We start from the raw sequence: 21,939 nt of genomic DNA, 5'->3' as shown, positions 1-21,939 counted from the left end.
ACGTGTTGGTCCTTGATATGGGGACAAAAACGCGTCAGCGCGTTGTGCACTGCAAGCATTTCCAGGCAGTTGATGTGTTGGAGCTTTTCTCGTTCCGACCACAGGCCGAAGAACGGTCTGCCCTCGAGCAGCGCTCCCCATCCCGAGGTGGATGCGTCTGTCGACACCATCCTCACTCTCGAGGAAGTCCCCAGGCTTACACCTGATTGGTACCAGCCTTCCGCCAACCAAGGTATCAGTGCTGTCACACAGCTTTGATTGACCTTGAGGCGTAACCGGCCGGACACCCACGGAGCGCGTGGTACTCGCGCTTTCAACCAGAACTGCAGCGGGCGCATGCGGAGCAAGCCCAGCTGGAGAACTGATGATGCTGAGGCCATGAGACCCAGCATCCTTTGAAACTTCCTGAGCGGGGTGAAAACGCCGCGGCGGAAAGACTTCGCCGCGCGCTGAATGTGCAGCACGCGCTGTGGCGACAGCCGCGCCGTCATAGACTGCGAGTCCAGAACAATACCCAGAAACGAAATCGTTTGACTGGGGTTCAGTGAACTCTTCGCCCAATTGACCGTGATACCAAGATTCTCGAGGTGATCGAGTAAAATGGTTCTGTGCTCCACGAGCTGAGATCGTGATTGAGCTAGGATCAACCAGTCGTCCAAATAGTTCAGCACTCGCATGCCTCTGAGTCTGAGAGGAGCGAGCGCTGCGTCCATGCATTTCGTAAATGTACGAGGTGCCAGGGACAAGCCGAAGGGCAGGACTGTATACTGGTATGTCTGACCCTCGAAGGCGAATCTCAAGTATCGCCTGTGATGTGACGCTATCTGTATTTGAAAATACGCGTCCTTCAGATCTATCGACATGAACCAGTCTTCTCGGCGAACATGCGCGAGAATTTTGCTGGTCGTGAGCATTTTGAAAATGCGTTTCACTAATACTCTGTTTAGCCGTCTTAGATCCAGAATGGGTCTGATACCGCCGTCCTTTTTGGGGACTAGAAAGTATCTGCTGTATAGTCCCCCTTCGCTTTGAGCTCGGGGAACACGCTCTATCGCCCCTTTGCTTATCAGTTTTGATATTTCGGCGCGAAGTAGGTGTGCTACTTCTGAAACCACCGTAGTTTGGACGCGCGCTGTGAAGCGGGGAGGGCGTCGACAAAACTGTAGCGAGAAGCCTCTCTTTATAATGCCTAGCACCCAGTCCGAAACCCCTGGAAGCACTGCCCATGCTTCTGCATGGCTGGCTAAGGGCTGGATGCGAAGCGCGCTCTGTTCGCCGTGTGACAGAGGCGCTTCGGGGCGCACTAACGTAGGCATTATGCCTGTGGCATTCGAGGCTTATTACAGCGGGCAGAGCGCTCGTCCTCGACCTTACTACAGCGCTTGACTGAGTGAGGGAGGGCTGAGCGGGTCCCGTGGGACTCATGTTTGCGAGTAAATGTGGGCGGGAAGCGGGCACATTCACTGCTTTGGGCGCGCTGTCTGACTGAGCAGAGCGAGCGCGCACAGGTCTCGTTTTTACAGAGAGCCTGTGGTCTGTGAGACATAGTGTTTGTGCGGGCACTTTCACTATGTTGGAAGCGCAATCGACCTGAGTCGATTTTATGTGCGCGAGCCCTAAGTGTAGGGCTGTGCTTGTGTGTAGAGATGGGCACTGAGGAGTGGGCATCGACACTACACTTATAGCACCATCGGCCGTGGCCGGGACACCAGAAAATACACTCTTTTCGGGATATATCTGGGTAGCCGTAAAAACGGCTTTTGTGTGCAGGCAAGCGGGCGGCTGAGCGGGCTTGCATCTTGCAGAAAACGCTGGAACAGTCGCAAGTCTTGGGACTGAAACAGCGGCACGCTTGGGTGAGAGACCGGCCGCAGCGGGACTCACACACCTGCGCTTTCCTAGGCGTGCTAGGACTTCTTCGGGGCTTCCGGCTTCACCACAATCCTCGATCGCGGCCCGCGCGGAGCGGGGCGTTGGCTGGTAGAGCGAGAGCGGGGCCTGGAGCTGCGCTGCTGTGAGGATGCGGCCGAAGGCGGGGGCTGAGGCTGAGAGCTCCGCGGAGTCTGTTTTCCACGACTCGCTGCAGAACCGGAGCGCTTCGGGAGGAAGTGCTTGAAGGCTTGAGACGCTTTCTGGGATTCAGTAAATCTCTCCACGAACTCGGAGAGAGAAGAACCGAAAAGGCCAGCGGAAGACAGCGGGGCGTCGAGAAACGCGTTGCGCTCGGAATCAGCCATCTCCGTGAGCGTCAGCCATAGATGCCTCTCAGCAACAGTGGCGGAAGCCATACACTTTCCCATGGCTTGTGCAGCAGACTTGGTAGCGCGGAGTGTTAGATCTGAAGCGCTCCTCAAATCCGCGATGCAGATAGCCTCAGGTCCCATCTCGTCCAACTTACGGAGGAGATCACCCTGAAATATCTGCAGTGTAGCCATGGTGTGTAGCGCTGACGCGGCCTGCCCAGCGGCGGAGAAAATTCGCGCGAGCAGCGTCGACGTCATGCGGCAGGCTTTTGAAGGCAACACCGGTTTAGTCCGCCGTCCAGCAGAGGACGGGCAAAGGTGGGTTGCTATCGCCTGTTCCACCGGCGGAAGTGAAAGGTAGCCTCGGTCTTTCGCATTATCCAGGGAGGAAAATGCTGGTGACACAGACGAGCGCGTTCGCGCAGAGAAGGGCGCATTCCAGGCCTTCGTAACTTCTTCATGCAGCTCAGGAAGAAAAGGAGCGGGCTTTGAATCCGGAGAAGTGCGCTCACCAGGGAGGAAGCTACCATCCAGCCGGGTGCGAGAGGGGAGCTCCGGTGCAGACCACTCGAGGCCGAGGCTCGCCGCGGCCAGCGCGAGTACTCGCATGAGCTCTCTCTCGATGTTGGCTCTCGTAGTGGGCTTGCGGGCAGCAGGCGCGAGATCCTCGGAGCTCGCCCAGTCCTCGCTGCCTGAAGCTAGCAGAGAGCAGGAATCCTTTTCCCCCGACGCGGCCTCGGAACCGACTTCCTCTGATGAAGCGGCGGCAGACTGCGGGCGCTGAGCATCAGGAAGTGATTCGGGAGAAGCCGGTGAAGCAGGCGGGCGAACCGGCGAGCTTAGTCGGGCTGGAGCGGGTTCCGGGACCCGCTGCGAGCGGCGCTTCTTACGGCGCGGCAGCGCGGCGGGGAATGCAGGCTCTGAGAAGAATGCCAGGCGAGTCCGCAGAGTCACCATCGGCAAAAGCTCGCAGTGAGGGCAGCCGCCGTCAGCGAGCGCGAGCGCTGCATGGTCCTCACCCAGACAGGAGACGCAGACGACATGGCGGTCTCCCTCGGTGAGTGGGGCTCGGCACGAGCCGCATGAAGGCATCTTTAAAAAGACGCAGCTCTTTTAGGGGGTGAGTGTCGCAAGGCGAACACACACACACACACACACACACAAGAACAGTAAAAGGTAATGAAAGGATATGCGTCGGAAAGCGCAGCAGGTACGGCTGTAGAAGGCGGCGTTGGCCAGCGGCTTCAAGTGGCTCGTCCCGCTGAAGTGCTTGCCTCAGACGACGCTTGCTTCCTCGTGATCCAGCGATGCGTGCGCTTCGCTGAAGAGATGAAAATGAAGTGAATCAGCCTTTTCGAGCTCCTTTTATAGAGGTTAGCCACACCCGTCTCGCCGGGAAATGGCAAGGAGGGCGCGAAGCGCCCTCATTGGCCTGACGTCACCTCAGGCCTCGCTCGATAGGCTTATGCAGTTGCCGCAGAGCAGCCAATGAGCGAGCAAGCCGTCTCGCCACAGCTGACTACTGCTGCAACGCGCTTTACATGTATGAAAATTAAGGATAATTTTTTGCTTCAGTATTTCGTGAAAAGAGACTTTTCCCGTAGCGTTTTGATAAAAACGCAGTACGAGAGGACTCTCGTAAGAGAACCCTAAATTTACAGTTTAACCTTAAAGTTAAATGTTCTTTTTATGTAATTTGACATAATTTATCCGTTTTTCCACGGTTTAATAAACCATTATTAACAGTAATGTACTGTAATTTAATTCATTTTGACCGTAAAGTCAATTCTGTATTTTTACGGTTTTTGCCTGTAATTTTGTGAAATGGTTATTTGCTGTAATTTAACGGAACCCGTCTGGAAACTTTGCTGCCAGAGATTTACCGTTTTTTTACGGGATTTTTTTTTACAGTGTGCACTATTCACATACTAAGTTTTGTTTACTAAGAAAACCCAAGTTAAGATTAATTGATTGGTTTGAGTGTGGTTTTTGAGGTGGGGAAAATCTTAATCAAATCTTAAAATCTTCCTCCACTTCTGCAGTTATTTTTCTCTGTTTGCATTCACTCATTTCCCAAAGTCATCTTGAATTTTGAAAATTTAATACAACTGAAAAATTTGAGAGAACATCGCACAAGCTAACTTCATAAATTGATGTTGATTTTCCTAGAATGTTTTTAGTCACCATTATGGCGATTAGTGATCCCTTTGGTTGGGCACTTGGAACTTAATTTATACTATTGTAATTCTCTTCCCATTGATGCAGCGATTGCAACAAGAAGTCAGTTATTCAATTTCAAAGGAGGAGAAGTGTATATTATATGTATGTATATATATATATATATATATATATATATATATATATATATATATGAATGAATGAATGATGTATAAACTATATTTTATGTCAGTTAATGATCTTTTATAATTTTGTTGCTAACACTTATGTCCTAAACACCTTGTGAAACTTTTATTGGGTTTATATAATCCCTCTATATGTGACAATCTTGCAATTGATTATACTTGAGTCACACAGACTTCAACATTCAGCCTGCAAAACACAACAATGCTTTTTTAGTTACTAGAACTGTGTAAGTGACCTATACTAACTAAGCATTTGTCAGTACCACATACTATTCCTATTTCACTTTACTTGTTTTTTTTAAGGCAATCGGTTTGCATGCTTTTTTTTTAAGTAAGTCCAACTAATTAGATTTTACAGTGAAATAATTTCACTTCATATACTATTTTCTATGTTAACACTTTCGATCTGTAACTGAAATTGCTTGATTGAATTACAATTGCCAAATATCATGAATTTCGTTTTGCTCAAATTTAATGATAACTTGTTTGTGTCAAACCACTGTTTTATTTTTCTTAATTCTATAGTGATTAAGTCCAGGAGTTGCTGTAAATTCTGACCAGAACCAAAGATATTTGTGTCATCAGTAAATAACACAAATTTCAGTAGTTCAGATACTTTACATACATTTATGTAGAGAATAAATAATTTTGGTCCCAATACTGACCCCTGGGGGACACCACACGTAAGATCCAAACATTCAGATGTATAATCTCCCAACTTCACAAATTGTTTCCTGTCTTTTAAATAACTGCTTAACCAATTCAGAACTATCCCCCTGATCCCGAGCCTTTCCAGTTTATTGATTAATATTTCATGATTAATTGTATCAAACGCTTTTTTCAAATCAATGAATACCCCAACTCCATATTTCTTTTTGTCTGTGGAATTTGTAATTTATTCAATGAGTTCAGTTAAAGCTAGTGATGTTGACCTATTTTTTTTCTGAATCTATATTGACTGTCAGTAAGTAATTTGTATTTATCAATGAATGTGTCCAATCTGTCATTGAAGAGTTTTTCTAGAATTTTTGAAAATTGTGGCAGTAGAGAGACAGGCCTGTAATTTGTGAAGTGGTGTTTGTCTGCAGTTTTGTACAGAGGTATGACTTTTGCTGTTTTCATTTTTGTTGGAAATTGACCAGTTTGAAATGACAAATTAAAAATGTAAGTTAATTGTTTTGAGATCCCCTCAATTACATTTTTTACTATCATCATACAGTGCTATGCATAAGTTTAGACACCCATGCTAAAGTTGACTAAAAAGAGGAATAAAAAATCATCTTTTGGAAATTGAACTTAATGCCTTAATTTAAAAAATGAGGAAAAAATCCAACCTTTAAGGACACCAATTTTCTTTGTGAATGAATAATGTATTTTTAAAGGCCAGTTATTTCATGGATCCAGGATACTATGCATCCTGATAAAGTTCCCTTGGCCTTTGGAATTAAAATATCCCCACATCATCACATAGCCTTCACCATACCTGGAGATTGGCATGGTTTTATTTCAGTTAGCCTAATAGCTAGTTTGATTTGCATTGAGAGATGATCTTATGGAAAGTACTCCATGCCAATCTCTAGGTATGGTGAAGGCTATGTAATGATGTGGGGCTATTTTAATTCCAAAGGCCAAGGGAACTTTATCAGGATGCATAGTATCCTGGATCCATGAAGTAACTGGCCTTTAAAAATAAAAATCTGCCTGCCTCTATGGGAATTTAACATAGGGGTGTCCAAACTTATGCACCCTGTATTTTAAGGAAGAACATTTATTTATTTACCATACATTATTCATTCACAAAGAAAATTGGTGTCCTTAAAGGTTGGATTTTTTTCCTCATTTTTTAAATTAAGGCATTAAGTTCAATTTCCAAAAGATGATTTTTTATTCCTCTTTTTAGTCAACTTTAGCATGGGTGTCTAAACTTATGCATAGCACTGTATAACTTAATCAACATCACACATTAACCTGACATCGCTAGCTTCAATCTAAATCGTTATTGCTAGCACAACACGCTAGAAATTCGCTAGCCTTTTAGCGTGCCATCCGTGCGCTCTTTATTTATTTATTCTCTAGCGTGCTCACGCCTTCCATGCGCTTTTTATTTATTTATTTATTCTCTAGCGCGCTCGCGCCTTCCGTGCGCTCTTTATTTATTTATTTTTTTCTTGTGCGCCTTTTACGAGTTCATCAAAAAACTGTGGTGAGTATCAGTCAACAAACACGGTGAGTCATGTCATCTTTTCCTCTTATTGTCACCTGCACCTCATGTAACATGTATAGCATAGCCTTCTCCGCCAGCACAGGTTTTACATGGCTGGCGGAGAAGATTTCAGAACTAGAGACATGCATCCAAACTTTAATCAAGGTTAATTGTAAGAGTGCAAGGGCTTTAGATACTGCTTTGGATGCGACTAGCTTAGTGAACTCTGTACATTGTTCGGTTCCGGCTGCAGAGCCCGTGCAGCAGGGCAATTGGGTGACGTGAGACGCTGTAGTCACCGCTCTTCCGTTCCGATTACAACATCAAACAGATTGTCCCCACTCAGTGAAACACCCACTGAGAATCCTGTTGATTGTGCCCTAGTTATTGGCGATTTTATTACACGGAACATGAAAATAGAGACACCAGGCACCATAGTCACATGTTTGCCGGGAGCCAGAGCGCCTGACATCAAAGCAAATTTAAAAGTGCTGGCTAATGCTAATCGTAAATTCTCTAAGATTATTATTCACGTCGGCACTAATGATGTTAGACTCTGCCAGTCAGAGATCACAAAAATTAACATTAAAAAGGTGTGTGAAGTCGCAAGTACGATGTCAAACACTATAATTTGCTCTGGCCCCCTTCCTGTTCGCAGGAGTGATGAGATAGTTAGTAGATTGTGTTCACTCAATGGCTGGCTGTCGAGCTGGTGTCCGCAAAATAATATAAAATTCATAGACAATAGGGTATATGTCGAACGTCGCATTACGAAACCGGAAAACAGAACGCATCGCTTCCGGTTCAGGTCTTTTGTATGTGCTTCTTGCATTTTTTTACTGTTTTACTCAAGATAACTTAAAAGGAGCGAGCAAAGATGATCATAACCAATGTCCCTCGCATGTGAAGATCGATATTTAAAAGTAAAAAAAAAAAAAAAAATCTTCACACTAACGTTTAGATATTTAAATAGAATAAAACGCCAATAACAAAGTAAGATAGGTAGGTTAGCTGATTACCTTAAAATTCCATAGATATCGGCGTCAGTTCATACGGCTGTTAACACTTTCTATGACAAGCGGATGCGATGAGACCAGGTTTCCGGTTTCGTCATGCGACGTTCGACATATACCCTATTGGAAAAGTTTTTGGGGCAGACCTGACCTGTTGAAAAGAGATGGTATTCATCACTCCTGGGATGGTGCTGCTCTTCTCTCTAGTAATATGGCACATAGTCTTAGAGCTCAAACATGACAATCTGGGGCTCAGGTCAGGAAGCAGAACCAAGGTCAGATAAATCCCATCACATAGAGAATCTTTCACCTAGATATCATCATATAGAGACTGTGTCTGTTCCCCGAATTAGGACATACAAAAAACTCCTAAACCCATTCAAGGGTAAAAATTTAATTGATGTTCAACAAATAAAAAACAGATATAATACGAATGAACAAATGATAAAGCTCGGGTAGCTGAATATTCGATCCCTTACTTCAAAAGCACTCGTTAATGATAGGATTACAGATTATAACCTAGATGTGCTGTGTTTGACAGAAACCTGGCTAAAACCAGACAATTATATTACTTTAAATGAGTCTACCCCGCAAGATTATTGTTATAAACAAGAACCTCGTCTCAAAGGCAAAGGGGGAGGAGTTGCTGTAATTTATAGTAATATCAATCAATCAAAACTTTATTTATAGAGCACTTTAAAATCCAGAGTGGACACAAAGTGCTGTACAGTAAAACAATAAATGAATACATAAAAGCCCTAAATACAAAGCTCACACAACCCATAAAATACAAATAAAAAAACACTAACAAACCATACATTGAAACAATACCATCAATATAACCAAACATGAATTGTCAATTTCAGTTATCAAAGGCCAAAGAATAGAGGTGGGTTTTAAGAAGAGACTTAAAAACAGACAATGAAGATGCCTGTCTAATGTGCAGAGGTAAATCGTTCCACAATTTAGGAGCTGCTACAGCAAAAGCACGGCCCCCTTTTTGCTTGCGCTTTGTTTTTGGCACACTTAGGAACAGTTGATCGGCTGACCTGAGAGAACGGGTGGGTCTATAGGGGTGTAACAGCTCAGAGATGTAGGGAGGGGCAAAACCATTTTGGCATTTAAAAGCAAATAAAATAATCTTAAAATGGATCCTTTGATATATAGGCAGCCAATGGAGTGAGGATAAAATGGGGGAAATGTGCTCGTATTTACGTGTTCCAGTTAAAAGACGTGCAGCAGCGTTTTGCACCAACTGGAGACGAGCAATAGAGGACCCACTGACCCCCACGTACAGAGCATTACAATAATCCAACCTAGTGGTGACAAAGGCGTGGATTACTGTCTCAAAGTGCTGCCTAGAAAGAAATGGCTTTATTTTGGCCAATTGCCACAATTGAAAAAAACTTGCTTTAACCACTGACCTAATTTGTTATTAATTTAATATCTTCAGAATTACTGAGAAGTCTTGTTTTAAATATAATTCTTTTGAAGTGTTGTTGCTAAATGTAACACTATCTATTGTAAATGATAAATCACGTTTAACATTTGTGCTGGCCCCTGTATACAGGCCACCAGGGCACCATAAAGACTTTATCAAAGAATTTGCTGATTTTCTATCAGAGTTAGTACTGGCTGCAGATAAAGTCCTAATTGTTGGTGATTTTAATATACATGTAGATAACGAAAAAGATGCATTGGGATTGGCATTTAAAGACATTCTGAACTCTACTGAAGTTAGACAACACGTGTCAGGACCTACTCATTCTCGTAATCATAATCTAGATCTAATATTATCACACGGAATAAATGTTGATGCCGTTGAAATTCTGCAGCAGAGCGATGACATCTCAGATCATTATTTAGTCTCGTGTAAACTTAATTTAGCCAAGGCTGCAAAGTCGACTCCGTGTTACAAATATGTTAGACCTATCACTTCTGCCACTAAAGATTTCTTTATTAAAGGTCCCATATTATGCCCCTTTTTACAAGATGTAAAATAAGTCTCTGATGTCCCCAGAGTGTGTATGTGAAGTTTTAGCTCAAAATACCCAACAGATCATTTTTTACAGCATGTTTAAATTGTCATTTTTTGGGGCTCGCGCTCAGTCTCTCAGGACAATTTCATCTCACGGAATGATGATAATATCAGAAACTCTCAGTAACGGTGTTCATTTCGAGTCGGACAATAATTCCTACAGAGTCAGAGTGCTGTATAGAGATGGAACAGGTATAGTTTAGTAGTTTAATTACGGTTATAACGTATTTGTCATCTGCTTGTATGTATCCATTATTAATAGCCTACAAGTCTGCTGTTTCGGACCAGGTCCGAATGATGATCAAACATATACTGATGAGTTTAATAAAGTTTATTGTACATCACACAAAAGATGAAGCATCAGTTTTACTTCAGAAAATCACCGTAAGAGCTGAGTAAACACAGTAAGTTATAAGAAGTGTGCAATTAGCCTACATAAACGAATTTCGGTAGAGTTGAGGGAGCATTTTCTTTAAAAACTAAATAATTCCACCTCGTCTTCAGCGGCTGCCTCAGATTCCGGGAGTAAATAGAGAGAGCTATGTGGATTAATACATCCAGCCACACAACACCTACAACGCTTGGGAGACATTCTCGTCAGTGCAGCAGCTATGAACTCGATCAGGGCGGGTCTATGTTGAAACGGCAGTGTCTGTCAACACTCGTGGGCGGGGCCTGTGCTTAGTGACGTCACTAAAACAGCATTCTGAAAACAGGTCGTTGGGAGACACTGCTGATGATTTATGGGGATTAATAAAAAAGGAGTGAGTGGATTTTTATCACTATTGGCTGGTTGTGTACACACACTGCCAACACACATTTATGTCCAAACAGCATGCAAAAGTGAATTTTGCATAATAGGGGACCTTTAATGATCTTCCTGATCAGTTTCATCATCTCAGCATCCCAGATAGCTTAGAATAACTCGATATTGCGACAGAAACTTTTAACTCTTTCTTTTCCAGCACTTTAGACACAGTTGCTCCTTTGCGCTTAAAGAAGATTAAAGAAAATAGTCCAACACCGTGGTACAACGAGCACACTCAGGCCCTTAAGAGAGCAGCCAGAAAAATGGAGCGCAACTGGAAGAAAACAAAACTAGAGGTATTTCGCATTTCATGGAAAGAGAGCTCGATCTGCTTATTTTTCAAACCTATTAGAAGAAAATAAACAAAACCCTAGGTATTTATTTGAAATAGTGGCTAAACTAACGAAAAATAAATCTTCAACCCCAGACGTTTCCAAGCAGCACAGCAGTAATGACTTTATGAACTTCTTTACTAACAAGATTGATAATATCAGGGAGAAAATTATAACTATGCAACCGTCTACTACAGTATAGCATCAGGCAGTGCATTGTAGTCTCCTTGAAGAAAATTTTGATTAATTCATTGCTATAGGAGAGGAAGAATTTACTAAACTCGTTAAATCATCTAAATCGACAACATATATGTTAGACCCTATACCGACTAAGCTACTGAAAGAGATGCTTCCAGAGGTCACAGATCCTCTTCTTAATATCATTAATTCATCTTTGTCACTACGATATGTACCGAAAACTTTTAAGCTGGCTATGATTAAACCGCTTGTGAAAAAAACGCAACTTGATCCTACAGAATTAGTCAATTACAGGCCGATCTCTCATCTACCTTTTCTGTCAAAGATACTAGAAAAGGCGGTATCTTCACAACTATGTTCCTTTTTAGAAAGAAATGATATCTGCGAGGATTTCCAGTCAGGATTTAGACCGTACCATAGTACTGAGACAGCTCTCATTAGAGTCACAAATGATTTGCTCCTATCATCCGATCGTGGTTGTATCTCGCTATTAGTGTTACTCGATCTTAGTGCTGCATTTGACACTATCGACCACAACATTCTTTTAAATAGACTCGAAAATTATGTTGGCATTAGTGGAATTGCATTAGCATGGTTTAAATCATACTTATCTGACCGTTATCAGTTTGTAGCAGTAAATGAAGAGATGTCTTATCGATCACAAGTTCAGTATGGCGTACCACAAGGCTCAGTACTAGGACCGTTGCTGTTCACTCTGTACATGCTACCCTTAGGAGATATCATTAGGAAGCATGGCATTCATTTTCACTGTTATGCTGATGATACTCAGCTCTATATTCCTTCACACCCAGACGAAACTTACCAATTCACAAAATTAACTGAATGCATAGCTGATATAAAAAATTGGATGAATAGTAATTTCCTACTACTTAATTCTGAAAAAACAGAGATTCTAATTATTGGACAAAAAACTTCCTCACGTAATAACCTAGAATACTGTCTAACACTTGATGGCTGCTCTGTTAAGTCTTCGTCGTTGGTTAGGAACCTGGGTGTGCTCTTTGATACCAATCTTTCATTTGAAAGTCACGTGTCTAGCATCTGTAAAACCGCATTTTTACACCTTAAAAATATATCTAAATTACGTCATATGCTCTCATTGACAAATGCGGAACAATTAGTTCATGCGTTCATGACATCAAGGCTAGATTATTGTAATGCTCTAATGGGTGGTTGCCCTGCATGCTTAATAAACAAATTACAGCTGGTCCAAAACGCAGCAGCTCGAGTTCTTACCAGAACCAGGAAGTATGACCATATTAGCCCTGTTCTGCCAACACTGCATTGGCTCCCTATTAAACATCGTATAAATTTTAAAATATTGCTGATTACTTACAAAGCACTAAATGGTTTAGCTCCGCAGTACTTGAGCGAGCTCTTAACGCATTATAGTCCTTCACGTCTATTGCAATCTCAAAATTCCGGCCAGTTGATAATACCTAGAGTATCAAAATCGACTGCTGGCGGTAGATCCTTCTCCTATTTAGCACCAAAACTTTGGAACAGTCTTGCTAACATTGTCCGGGAAGCAGACACAGTCTGTCAGTTCAAAGCTAGGCTAAAAACACATCTCTTTGACCTAGCATACAAATAACACATTATAGACTAAAATTCCATATAAGGCTGCATAGATTAGGCCAGCCGGAACCGGGAACACTTCCCATAAATCCTGATGTACTCGTTACATCATAAGAAGAATGGTGTCTACGCTAATATTAGTCTCTCTGTTTATACCGAGGTTTACCGCAGTCCGCCGGATCCAGGCCGTATCCAGATCTGATGAAGGACCTGCGCCTGGACGCGACGACAATGCAGTACTGAAGTGTCAACCAGTCTCTCCGTTTACTGAAGTGAGGAGGACCCCGGCCGTATCCAGATCAGATGGTGGATCTGCACCTGGACCCAACCATGACGCATCCCTGAAGTGCCAGCCTCATCAAGCCCTGTGAAGGCCTCATCGACACGACCAATCTGACTTCTGACCTGCAACGCTGCCTGGATCATAATCATACACTGTTCGCTCGTTGGCCAGAGGAGAACTGGCCCCCGACTGAGCCTGGGTTCTCCCAAGGTTTTTTTCTCCATTCTGTCACCTGATGGAGTTTTGGTTCCTTGCCACTGTTGCCTTGGCTTTTGGCTTGCTTAGTTGGGGACATTTAATATTCAACAATATTATTGATGCAGAATCCTGCAAAATCGGCAGTGTATCAAATACTTGTTCTCCCCACTGTATGCTATAAATCACAGGACAGTGACTGTGCGTGCGATCTGTATGTAAGCTACTGTTTATATGCGTGTGTGTTTAAGCTACAAGGAAGCAGCATGTTAGTTTAGAATGGCAAATCACTTGTACAAAAAGAGTTTAAATTAATGCTGCAAGCAGCATTTATCGGGGTTCAAGCAGTTAAGGCCTTTAAGGCCTTTAAGCACAAAAGCATCAAAAGTTATAAAGTTTTATTTAGCAAGCATGTAACCACTGACATAATAGATGAAAAAGACCATTTACAGCCAATACAGGCAATGTACCATAGGAAATATATGGTTTTAAAGCTTTTTAACAGTTATAGCTCCACCTATCGTCCGATCTCCATAAAATTTCTGAGAAGTTCTGAGTTTTCATGTAGGATTTATAGGCTTTTTAGTGTATTTTGCCACGCCCATTTTATAAATGACCCTATTAGAGCCACCAAAATGCAAAAGTTAAACTTTTTTTTCGATAAATATTGATCTAGAGAGTCCAGAGAATTGTCCTAGACTGGTCTGGTTTCGATCGGGCGAAAAATCTAGGACTAGTTTGCAAAAGTAGGTTTTGGACAAAATGCGACATAGCAGAAAATTCGAATTTGGAGATAGCCATTTTGTCCGGCTTGAGCCCGGGATCACAGTGGTGTAAGGCACGTGAGTCTAGATCAAACGGCCTAAGAGTTATAAGCGATTTTGTACTTTTGGTTGCTGTAGCGCCTCCTATGGGCCAATCGGGGTCATATTCTGATAGGTTGTCCCCAAATTGAGGCCTACCATCTGGCCAGGTTTCACGTCTCTAGGCCTTACGGTTTGGCCTGCACGATGCGTTTTACGAATCCTTACAATTACAATAGGGTTTCAGCATTTCATGCTTGAACCCCTAATTAAAACGTGTATTCCCCTGATCAAAATTGAGTATTCAGATGTATGTGTTTTTTATGTGTTTTTGCCGTTCATTTACACGACAATGGCATTTTGGGTGCCTGAAAATGCAAACTTTTGAAAACGGGTTTCAAAGTCCAAGTTTTTAAAAACGGTCTCCATGTAAACAACAAAAACGCGAATCTCTGAAGACGATGATGTCATGCAAATGCGTATTACGTGTTCAGTCTATAGTGTTCCATTGCCATCTATTGGCCCGGCAGCAGAATACAGCGTTTTTAGCCGTTTTCACGGATCCGTGTGAATGAGGATCGCTCTGACAATGGTGTCATCTGTACGCAGAAAACTCAATGGAAAAACTTCTCAGTTTTAAGCATATTGTTGTCATATAAACATACCCTAAATCTGATTTAAATTCACACATTCCCAACTCTCTCCCCCTACAGTAACTTTCAAATAGATTTTTACATTTTCTGCAGTTGATATTTTGCAGGTACCATGTATATCCTTATCACTACTGTGCAAGGCTAGTTACTCACAAAAGTTTAAAATATAACATCAGAGCGCTGCATGAATATGAGGATTTAAAGTTTGTGCAATAGTAACCTGTAAAGTGATGATAAAAAATAAATAAAAAATAAGCCAATTAACAGACAATGTGAATGGTCCCTTACCCAGATATGAATCTCTAATGTCCTCCTCCGTATTTGTGGCATTAATGAATGAAGAATTCATCATTTGATGAGTGAAATCCTGCACTATTCCTCCTGACCAGGAGTATGCTCCAACCGCTCCAAACATCCTCAAACCCTATAGCAAAGACAAATTAAACTTAATTTATATATTTTTTTATCGCATAACTAGGAAATTAGCCCCCTGAAAATAAAGCTTCCAAAAGGGGGTTTTCACAGTGATGCCACTGAATAACCATTTTGGGTTCCCAAAGAACCTTTCAGTGAACCTTTCTTAAAAGAACAATTTTTTAGTGTGAATAATATTTTAATCATCTAAAGAACCCATTTCCACTGTAAATAACATTTTGTGCAGTGGAAAAGGTCCATGGATGTGAACCTTAGAACCACAGAAACCAATTAAGAACCTTTATTTTTAAGAGTGTGGGGGGTAAGGCTGGTAGACCATCTTGGTCAAGCTAGTTAAAGCAGGCAGAACACCTAATTCAGCTTAGGGGGCTACCTTAGGGATCATTAAAATAAGATTCTTGAGTTCTGTCCACATTATTTTTATTTATTATTTATAATTATTGTTGTTCTATGTACAATGCCAAATCCAGAAAAGTAAAATGTAATAAAGTCAAGAATCTGTGATTTGTTAATTCTCTTTAACCTTTATTTAACTGACAAAAGTACAAAGAGACACATTAAAGTTTTCAGTTGAAAACGTTCTGCAAGCGGCCTCTAAGTTAATACATAGAGGTCGAACGATAGGTGATTTTACCAATACCGATAACTAGGTTGATAACTTGCTGATAACCGATTAATCAACCGATAGTTTTTAAAATAGATACTGGATAAAAAACAAACATAACACTCCAAGTAAAACAGTGCTGAACTGAAATGTGCTAAATGAAATAAATATATAAATATGAATATATTAAAATGAGAAGTTCAACAGAACAAATTGTACAGAAAATAATTTAAACATTAAAATATTAATGTCAAATATGTGTTTCTTTAGCTATAACCTACACTGTTAAAAATGAATCATGAGTCTAGTCATTTTCATTAAAAAATTGAGGTTATCATTAAAAATATTATGTATATTTTATTAAGAAAATTGTGGTTCAGTGTTTTATTGAAAATATTGAGAACATTTCACTAATAACACCAAGAGATGCATTTTCCTATTTTTTTAAGGAAACCTACACAATTTTAAGGCTTGAATTGAGGAACTGATAAACCTCATACAATTAAGGAAAAGGGGCTACCTATTTATTTTAAGAGAATTAGCTCATTTATGTGGTTTTATTTAGAGACACCATTGTTTGTTCCCAGCATGCTTTGCACATGGCTGGAAATGGAGAGTAAATCTTGAAATTAAGTGTTATTTCATGTGTTTTTGAGTAAAGGGAAACATCTGTTAATGTTTAATGTTCAGGTATGTTTGACATTTGAAAGAGTTTCTATTATGTTAAAGTTTTGATCGTTACCATTGTGCAGAAGAGTAGGGCTTATGATTAGGTTGTGAATAACTTTTTTTTTGGTTAATATTCTGAAGCATATACATGTAGCAATAACTTTACTAATGATAGTGCAGCAACAAGTTTGATTCTGTGCTGTCCTAGCAGCATACAGTCTTTTAATAAAACAATATATCTCAAAGTTAAATATAAACAGGTCATTTTCATTCACTTGACTTCACTGTAAAAAATAAAATCTTAAAAAACGGTCAATGACTGTCAGCTAAAATAAAAATAAAGTAAAAAATCCTAATTTAAATAAAGTGCAAAAAACTTTTACAGAAATTTTCCTTAAATGTTTTACAGAAAAACACTGTTATTTTACAGCTATTTCCCGAATTATTACGATCAAACACCTTCACTGTAAAAAAAATCCCATAAAAAAAACAGTCAGCAATGGCTGCCATACAAAAACCGTAAAATTAATGTAAAATATCCTAATTTAAATAAGTGCAAAATACTTCTACAGAAATCTTCATTAATCTTTTTTAACAGAAACACAGTAGTTTCACATTTATTTTCAGAATTTTTTTACTGAAAAACATGCAGTTAATTACATGCGTGATTTGACTATACATCATTGCATCAGCAACTACACAGTTACTGTCACGGCTAGAAAATAAAGCAACTTGCAGCACATCATCAGTGTTTCTCTGCTCATCCTGAACTGAAGCACAGGCTCTACTCTTCAACACAATGGTGACACAAACACACCATACAGAAACACTTAAACCCCAACAGAACATTAAACACTACCAGATCTCTCAGGATCTCAGCATCTTCACTTATTACAATCCAGATTTTTTTCTTTCATACTAACGTACTTAATGAGAATTAACAGAGGTATAGAAGTTGAAGTTTTATTGAAAAGAATAAAGTTTGATATCACCATGATGGAGATCAGTGTTTGCTTTAGTTGGGCTCTTGACCTTTTAATTTTTAATATGAGTTTTTCTCTGGCTGCTTTAACTGTGTGTGTCTCTGATGCATATTTGTTATGGTAGGAATCCAAGAGAAACTCAGATCTGATGATGATGGTCACATTTAAGTGATAGTAATCATCATGTAGTGTCCTGCTTTATTGATACCATCTGAAGTAATATCTGATTAAGTTGTTAAATATTAGTTGTTAATTTTGCATGACAAAACTGCTATAGAAGATCATGCAGTGCTGTGATATTCAGATTTTGTGAAGTCATTATACAGAAAATGTTTTGACAGGATCATATAGACTCACTCAGACATCAAGAATCAGCATATGAATCGTGACAATGAAAAAAAATCTGAACTACTATAAAGTCACAAAAAGGCTTTGTTGGTTGTCACCATTGTTGAGATTCATATGTTGATTCTTGATGTCTCTAAATTACTAAAAAAATGAACCAGCTCAAAACTTTTTCTGTATAATATATTTTTAAATTTTAGATTGTTATAATAATGATGTCACAATATTTCAAGGGTCATGTGAAAAATTATGACATTAATCATAGACTTTGTATAAAGCTAAATTCCATCTACTATGTAATCTAAGCTAATTAATTCAGAGATTTGACAGTCATATCAGTGAATCAGATTATCATATGATGACTATAACATCACCAATGAATGACCAAAATCATCTGATATTTTCTCCAGCATTTATTGCTATAACAAATGTGTATCAAATGCACAGTTAAAGCAGCCAGAGAAAAACAGAAGTTATATACTCAAGGGTCATGAGCCCAACTAAAGCAGACACTGATCTCAATCATGGTGACATCAAATTTATTTTACAGTTTTTTACACTATTTAATTTAGCATATTTTACTTTAATTTTATGGTTTTTGTTTGCCAGCCGCAGCTGCCAGTCATTTGACCTTTTTTTTACGATTTTTTTACAATGAAGGTATTTGATCATAATGCAGGAAATACCTGTGAAATAACAGTGTTTTTTCGGTTTATTTAATTTAGAATATTTGACTTTAATTTGATGGTTTTTGTTTGGCAGCCGCAGCTGCCAGTCATTTGACCCTTTTTTTACGATTTTTTTACAATGAAGGTATTTGATCATAATGCAGGAAATACCTGTGAAATAACAGTGTTTTTTCGGTTTATTTAATTTAGAATATTTGACTTTAATTTGATGGTTTTTGTTTGGCAGCCATAGCTGCCAGTCATTTGACCCTTTTTTATGTTTTTTTTTTACAATGAAGGTATATGATCGTGATTATTCAGGAAATACCTGTTTTTCCAGTTTATTTAATTTAGGATGTTTTACAGTTTTTTGAGGGGCTGACAGTCATTTGACCATTTTATCATTTAACTGTTTTGTTACTGTTTAATTACAGATTATATTTGTAATTTTACATACATTTTTATGTAATTTCAGAAAACAGAAAAAATACTGTATTAAAAATACAATACATTTTCTGTATAAAAATGTGAATTACTGGAATATGTCATTAATGTCACAATACCTAAAATAACAGCTGAATTTTTATTTTACAGATATTATTTGTAATTTTACAGTGTTTTGAGTACAATTTAAAATTAAAGAAAATGATCGTCAAAAAATCACAGTTATTTTCTGTAAAATTAGCATTTTTTTTTACAGTGTACCATAATTTTTTAAAGTAAATAGCAGTAACATTTTTTACCGTGTAGAAACGTACGTACATTTCATAGGTAACACTTTGCAAGTCCCATTTGTTAACAACAATGTATTAGCTAGCTTTTATGAACTATATGCATTATGCAATTATTTGAGCAATACAATTGTTCATTAACTAAAGTTAACAGATAAAATAAAAATTTACAAATGTATTAGTAAATGTTGAAATTAACAAACTAACAATGAACAATACTTCTACAACATTTATTAACCTTAGATAATGTTACAAATGGAATCTTACTGAAAAGTGTTCATATAAATCCAAAGAATCATGCTTAAAGATGGCCATATTTAAATATCTGCACATACCAGAGCATTAAAATTACATGTATAGCCTCTCACTCTATTTGCTTCTATTTTAGATAACTTGACGATAATCTAATTAAATGTAAAGCTGCTTTGAAACAATATGTATTGTATAAAGCGCTTTATAAATGAAGGTGACTTGACTTGACAAAGACAAAAAATGCTTTCCAGTACTACCAGGCAGCTTACTACCAGTTCTAACCAGCATTGACCAAAATGGAATTCATGCTAGTTTATGCTGGATTTTTCAGCAGGGTCTACTACTATTTATGTTAACATAAATTATCGTTTTAATTAACAGAAAACATTTTTAAAATATAGTGAAATGTTGCTGACCTCAGAGAGGGCCACACTGAAACCGCCCTGTGATAATTCCATCTGAAAAGTGCTGAAATTCCCTGTGTCAGTTCCTACAGCAACAGAGAGAGAGAATATTAAGGATTCATCCAATCAGTGCGTAGCAGTCAGTAAGAGATGAACTATGAATGCTCTGATGCATAATTAATAACTTTGATAGCAGATTTGTGTACTTTATTGAGTTACTCTAAGCTTGTTTGCTCGCCATCACGGCAATTCCGGCTTCCCAAAGTTCGATTGTTATGTTATATACAGTGCTATGCATAAATTTAGACACCCATGCTAAAGTTGACTAAAAAGAGGAATAAAAAATCATCTTTTGGAAATTGAACTTAATGCCTTAATTTAAAAAATGAGGAAAAAATCCAACCTTTAAGGACACCAATTTTCTTTGTGAATGAATAATGTATGGTAAATAAATAAATGTTCTTCCTTAAAATACAGGGTGCATAAGTTTGGACACCCCTATGTTAAATTCCCATAGAGGCAGGCAGATTTTTATTTTTAAAGGCCAGTTACTTCATGGATCCAGGATACTATGCATCCTGATAAAGTTCCCTTGGCCTTTGGAATTAAAATAGCCCCACATCATTACATAGCCTTCACTATACCTAGAGATTGGCATGGAGTACTTTCCATAAGATCATCTCTCAATGCAAATCAAACTAGCTATTAGGCTAACTGAAATAAAACCATGCCAATCTCCAGGTATGGTGAAGGCTATGTGATGATGTGGGGCTATTTTAATTCCAAAGGAAATTTTTGGAATTAAAATCATTTACGAAACTTAATTATTTTATGTATGTTTTGTAGATTCAGTTATAAGTAATTTACAATTGATTAGTTAATGATTAACTAATAATTTACAAAACATGACTATGCGTTTCATAAATGTTTAATAAATTATGTAACTTTTTCTTGTATGTTTCGCTCACATCAGGTGCACAGTGGTTAAAGACTCCAAATGTTTCAGAGAAGACAGCGGCCTATACCCTCACCAGTTAGCACTTACACTGCAGTACACACTACAGTGTTCAACACCTGTTTTAGATTATGTGTAAACGCATGAATAAATAATTTACAACACTTTCTGTATCCCCTAATCTAAAGTGTAAACTATTCCTCACTTGTAAATGTGTTACACATCATTAGTAGATCTTTCTTACCTGTTACAAATGATCTATACGTGTATTCAAGGCATTTACAACACTTTCTGCACCCTCTAATTGCTACATACATACAAAAAAAGTAAAATAATTTATTAAACATTTATGAAAAGCATATTCATGTTTTGTAAATGATTAGTTAATCATTAAAAAAAACATAAATAAAATAATTAACACATCACTTATTAATCATTTGTGAACGCATAGTCATGTTTCGTAAATAATTAGTTAATCATTTACTAATCACTTGTAAATGACTTGTAACGGAATTTACAAAACATACATAAAATGTTAGTATATCCCTTGCTAATCATTTATGATTTTTTTGCAAACCGACAACTGTATTAACCGAAGTCACCGAACAGGCCGTAAGATGAGATTGGGGCATCAAGCAGGAACACTCTGTCCCTGTCTTTGGCCACATTTACACTGTCAGTGAAATGTGGCCCAATTCTGATTTTTTTCTCATATGTGGCACAGATTCTATGATGTTCTATGACCATGTAAACAGGAAAAAAACGCATGCATTCGGATATTTCGAGATTGGTTTCAGGCCTCATTCATTTGTGGAAATAAATTGGATATACAAATCAGATATGTGCCAAAGCGACTGTCATGTAAACAGGCAGATAGGATTTTCTGAGGCATTAGGCTGTCAACCGCGATTTAATGATGATAGCAACCCCGACACGCATCTGCAAAGGGACGGATGGCCCGACAAAATGTCACTTCTCTATCACTTCTCCCTTATAATATCCTGACAACAAAACCAAAAAAGAGCAGCACAAAGGAATCTTCTGTGGCTTTATGACAGAATTGGTTGTTCCTGACATTCCTGACCCTACCTAGTTAGTAGAGGCCACAGTTCAGGGTCTAAAAGATACAGGACCACCATCAGCAACAGACTACCGAACCACA

At 39.2% G+C, this 21,939-nt stretch overlaps 1 protein-coding gene across 2 annotated transcripts in view; it reads right to left on the bottom strand.

Annotated features, from left to right (window-relative positions):
* The window catches only part of LOC307158333 (integrin alpha-X-like), a 267,631-nt gene that overhangs the window by 189,705 nt on the left and 55,987 nt on the right, over nucleotides 1-21,939 (bottom strand). For both annotated transcript variants that reach the window (XM_079870811.1, XM_079870812.1), the window contains exons 10-11: nucleotides 19,835-19,908; nucleotides 15,020-15,155 (exon numbers count right to left, since the gene is read on the bottom strand). In XM_079870811.1, the coding sequence (XP_079726937.1) occupies nucleotides 15,020-15,155; nucleotides 19,835-19,908 (210 nt within the window). The remainder of the gene's footprint in view (nucleotides 1-15,019; nucleotides 15,156-19,834; nucleotides 19,909-21,939) is intronic.

Source organism: Squalius cephalus, assembly GCF_949319135.1.
Source record: "Squalius cephalus genome assembly, chromosome: 5".
Classification (NCBI taxonomy): Eukaryota; Metazoa; Chordata; class Actinopteri; order Cypriniformes; family Leuciscidae; genus Squalius; species Squalius cephalus.
This window is presented reverse-complemented; position numbering and strand designations above follow the sequence as displayed.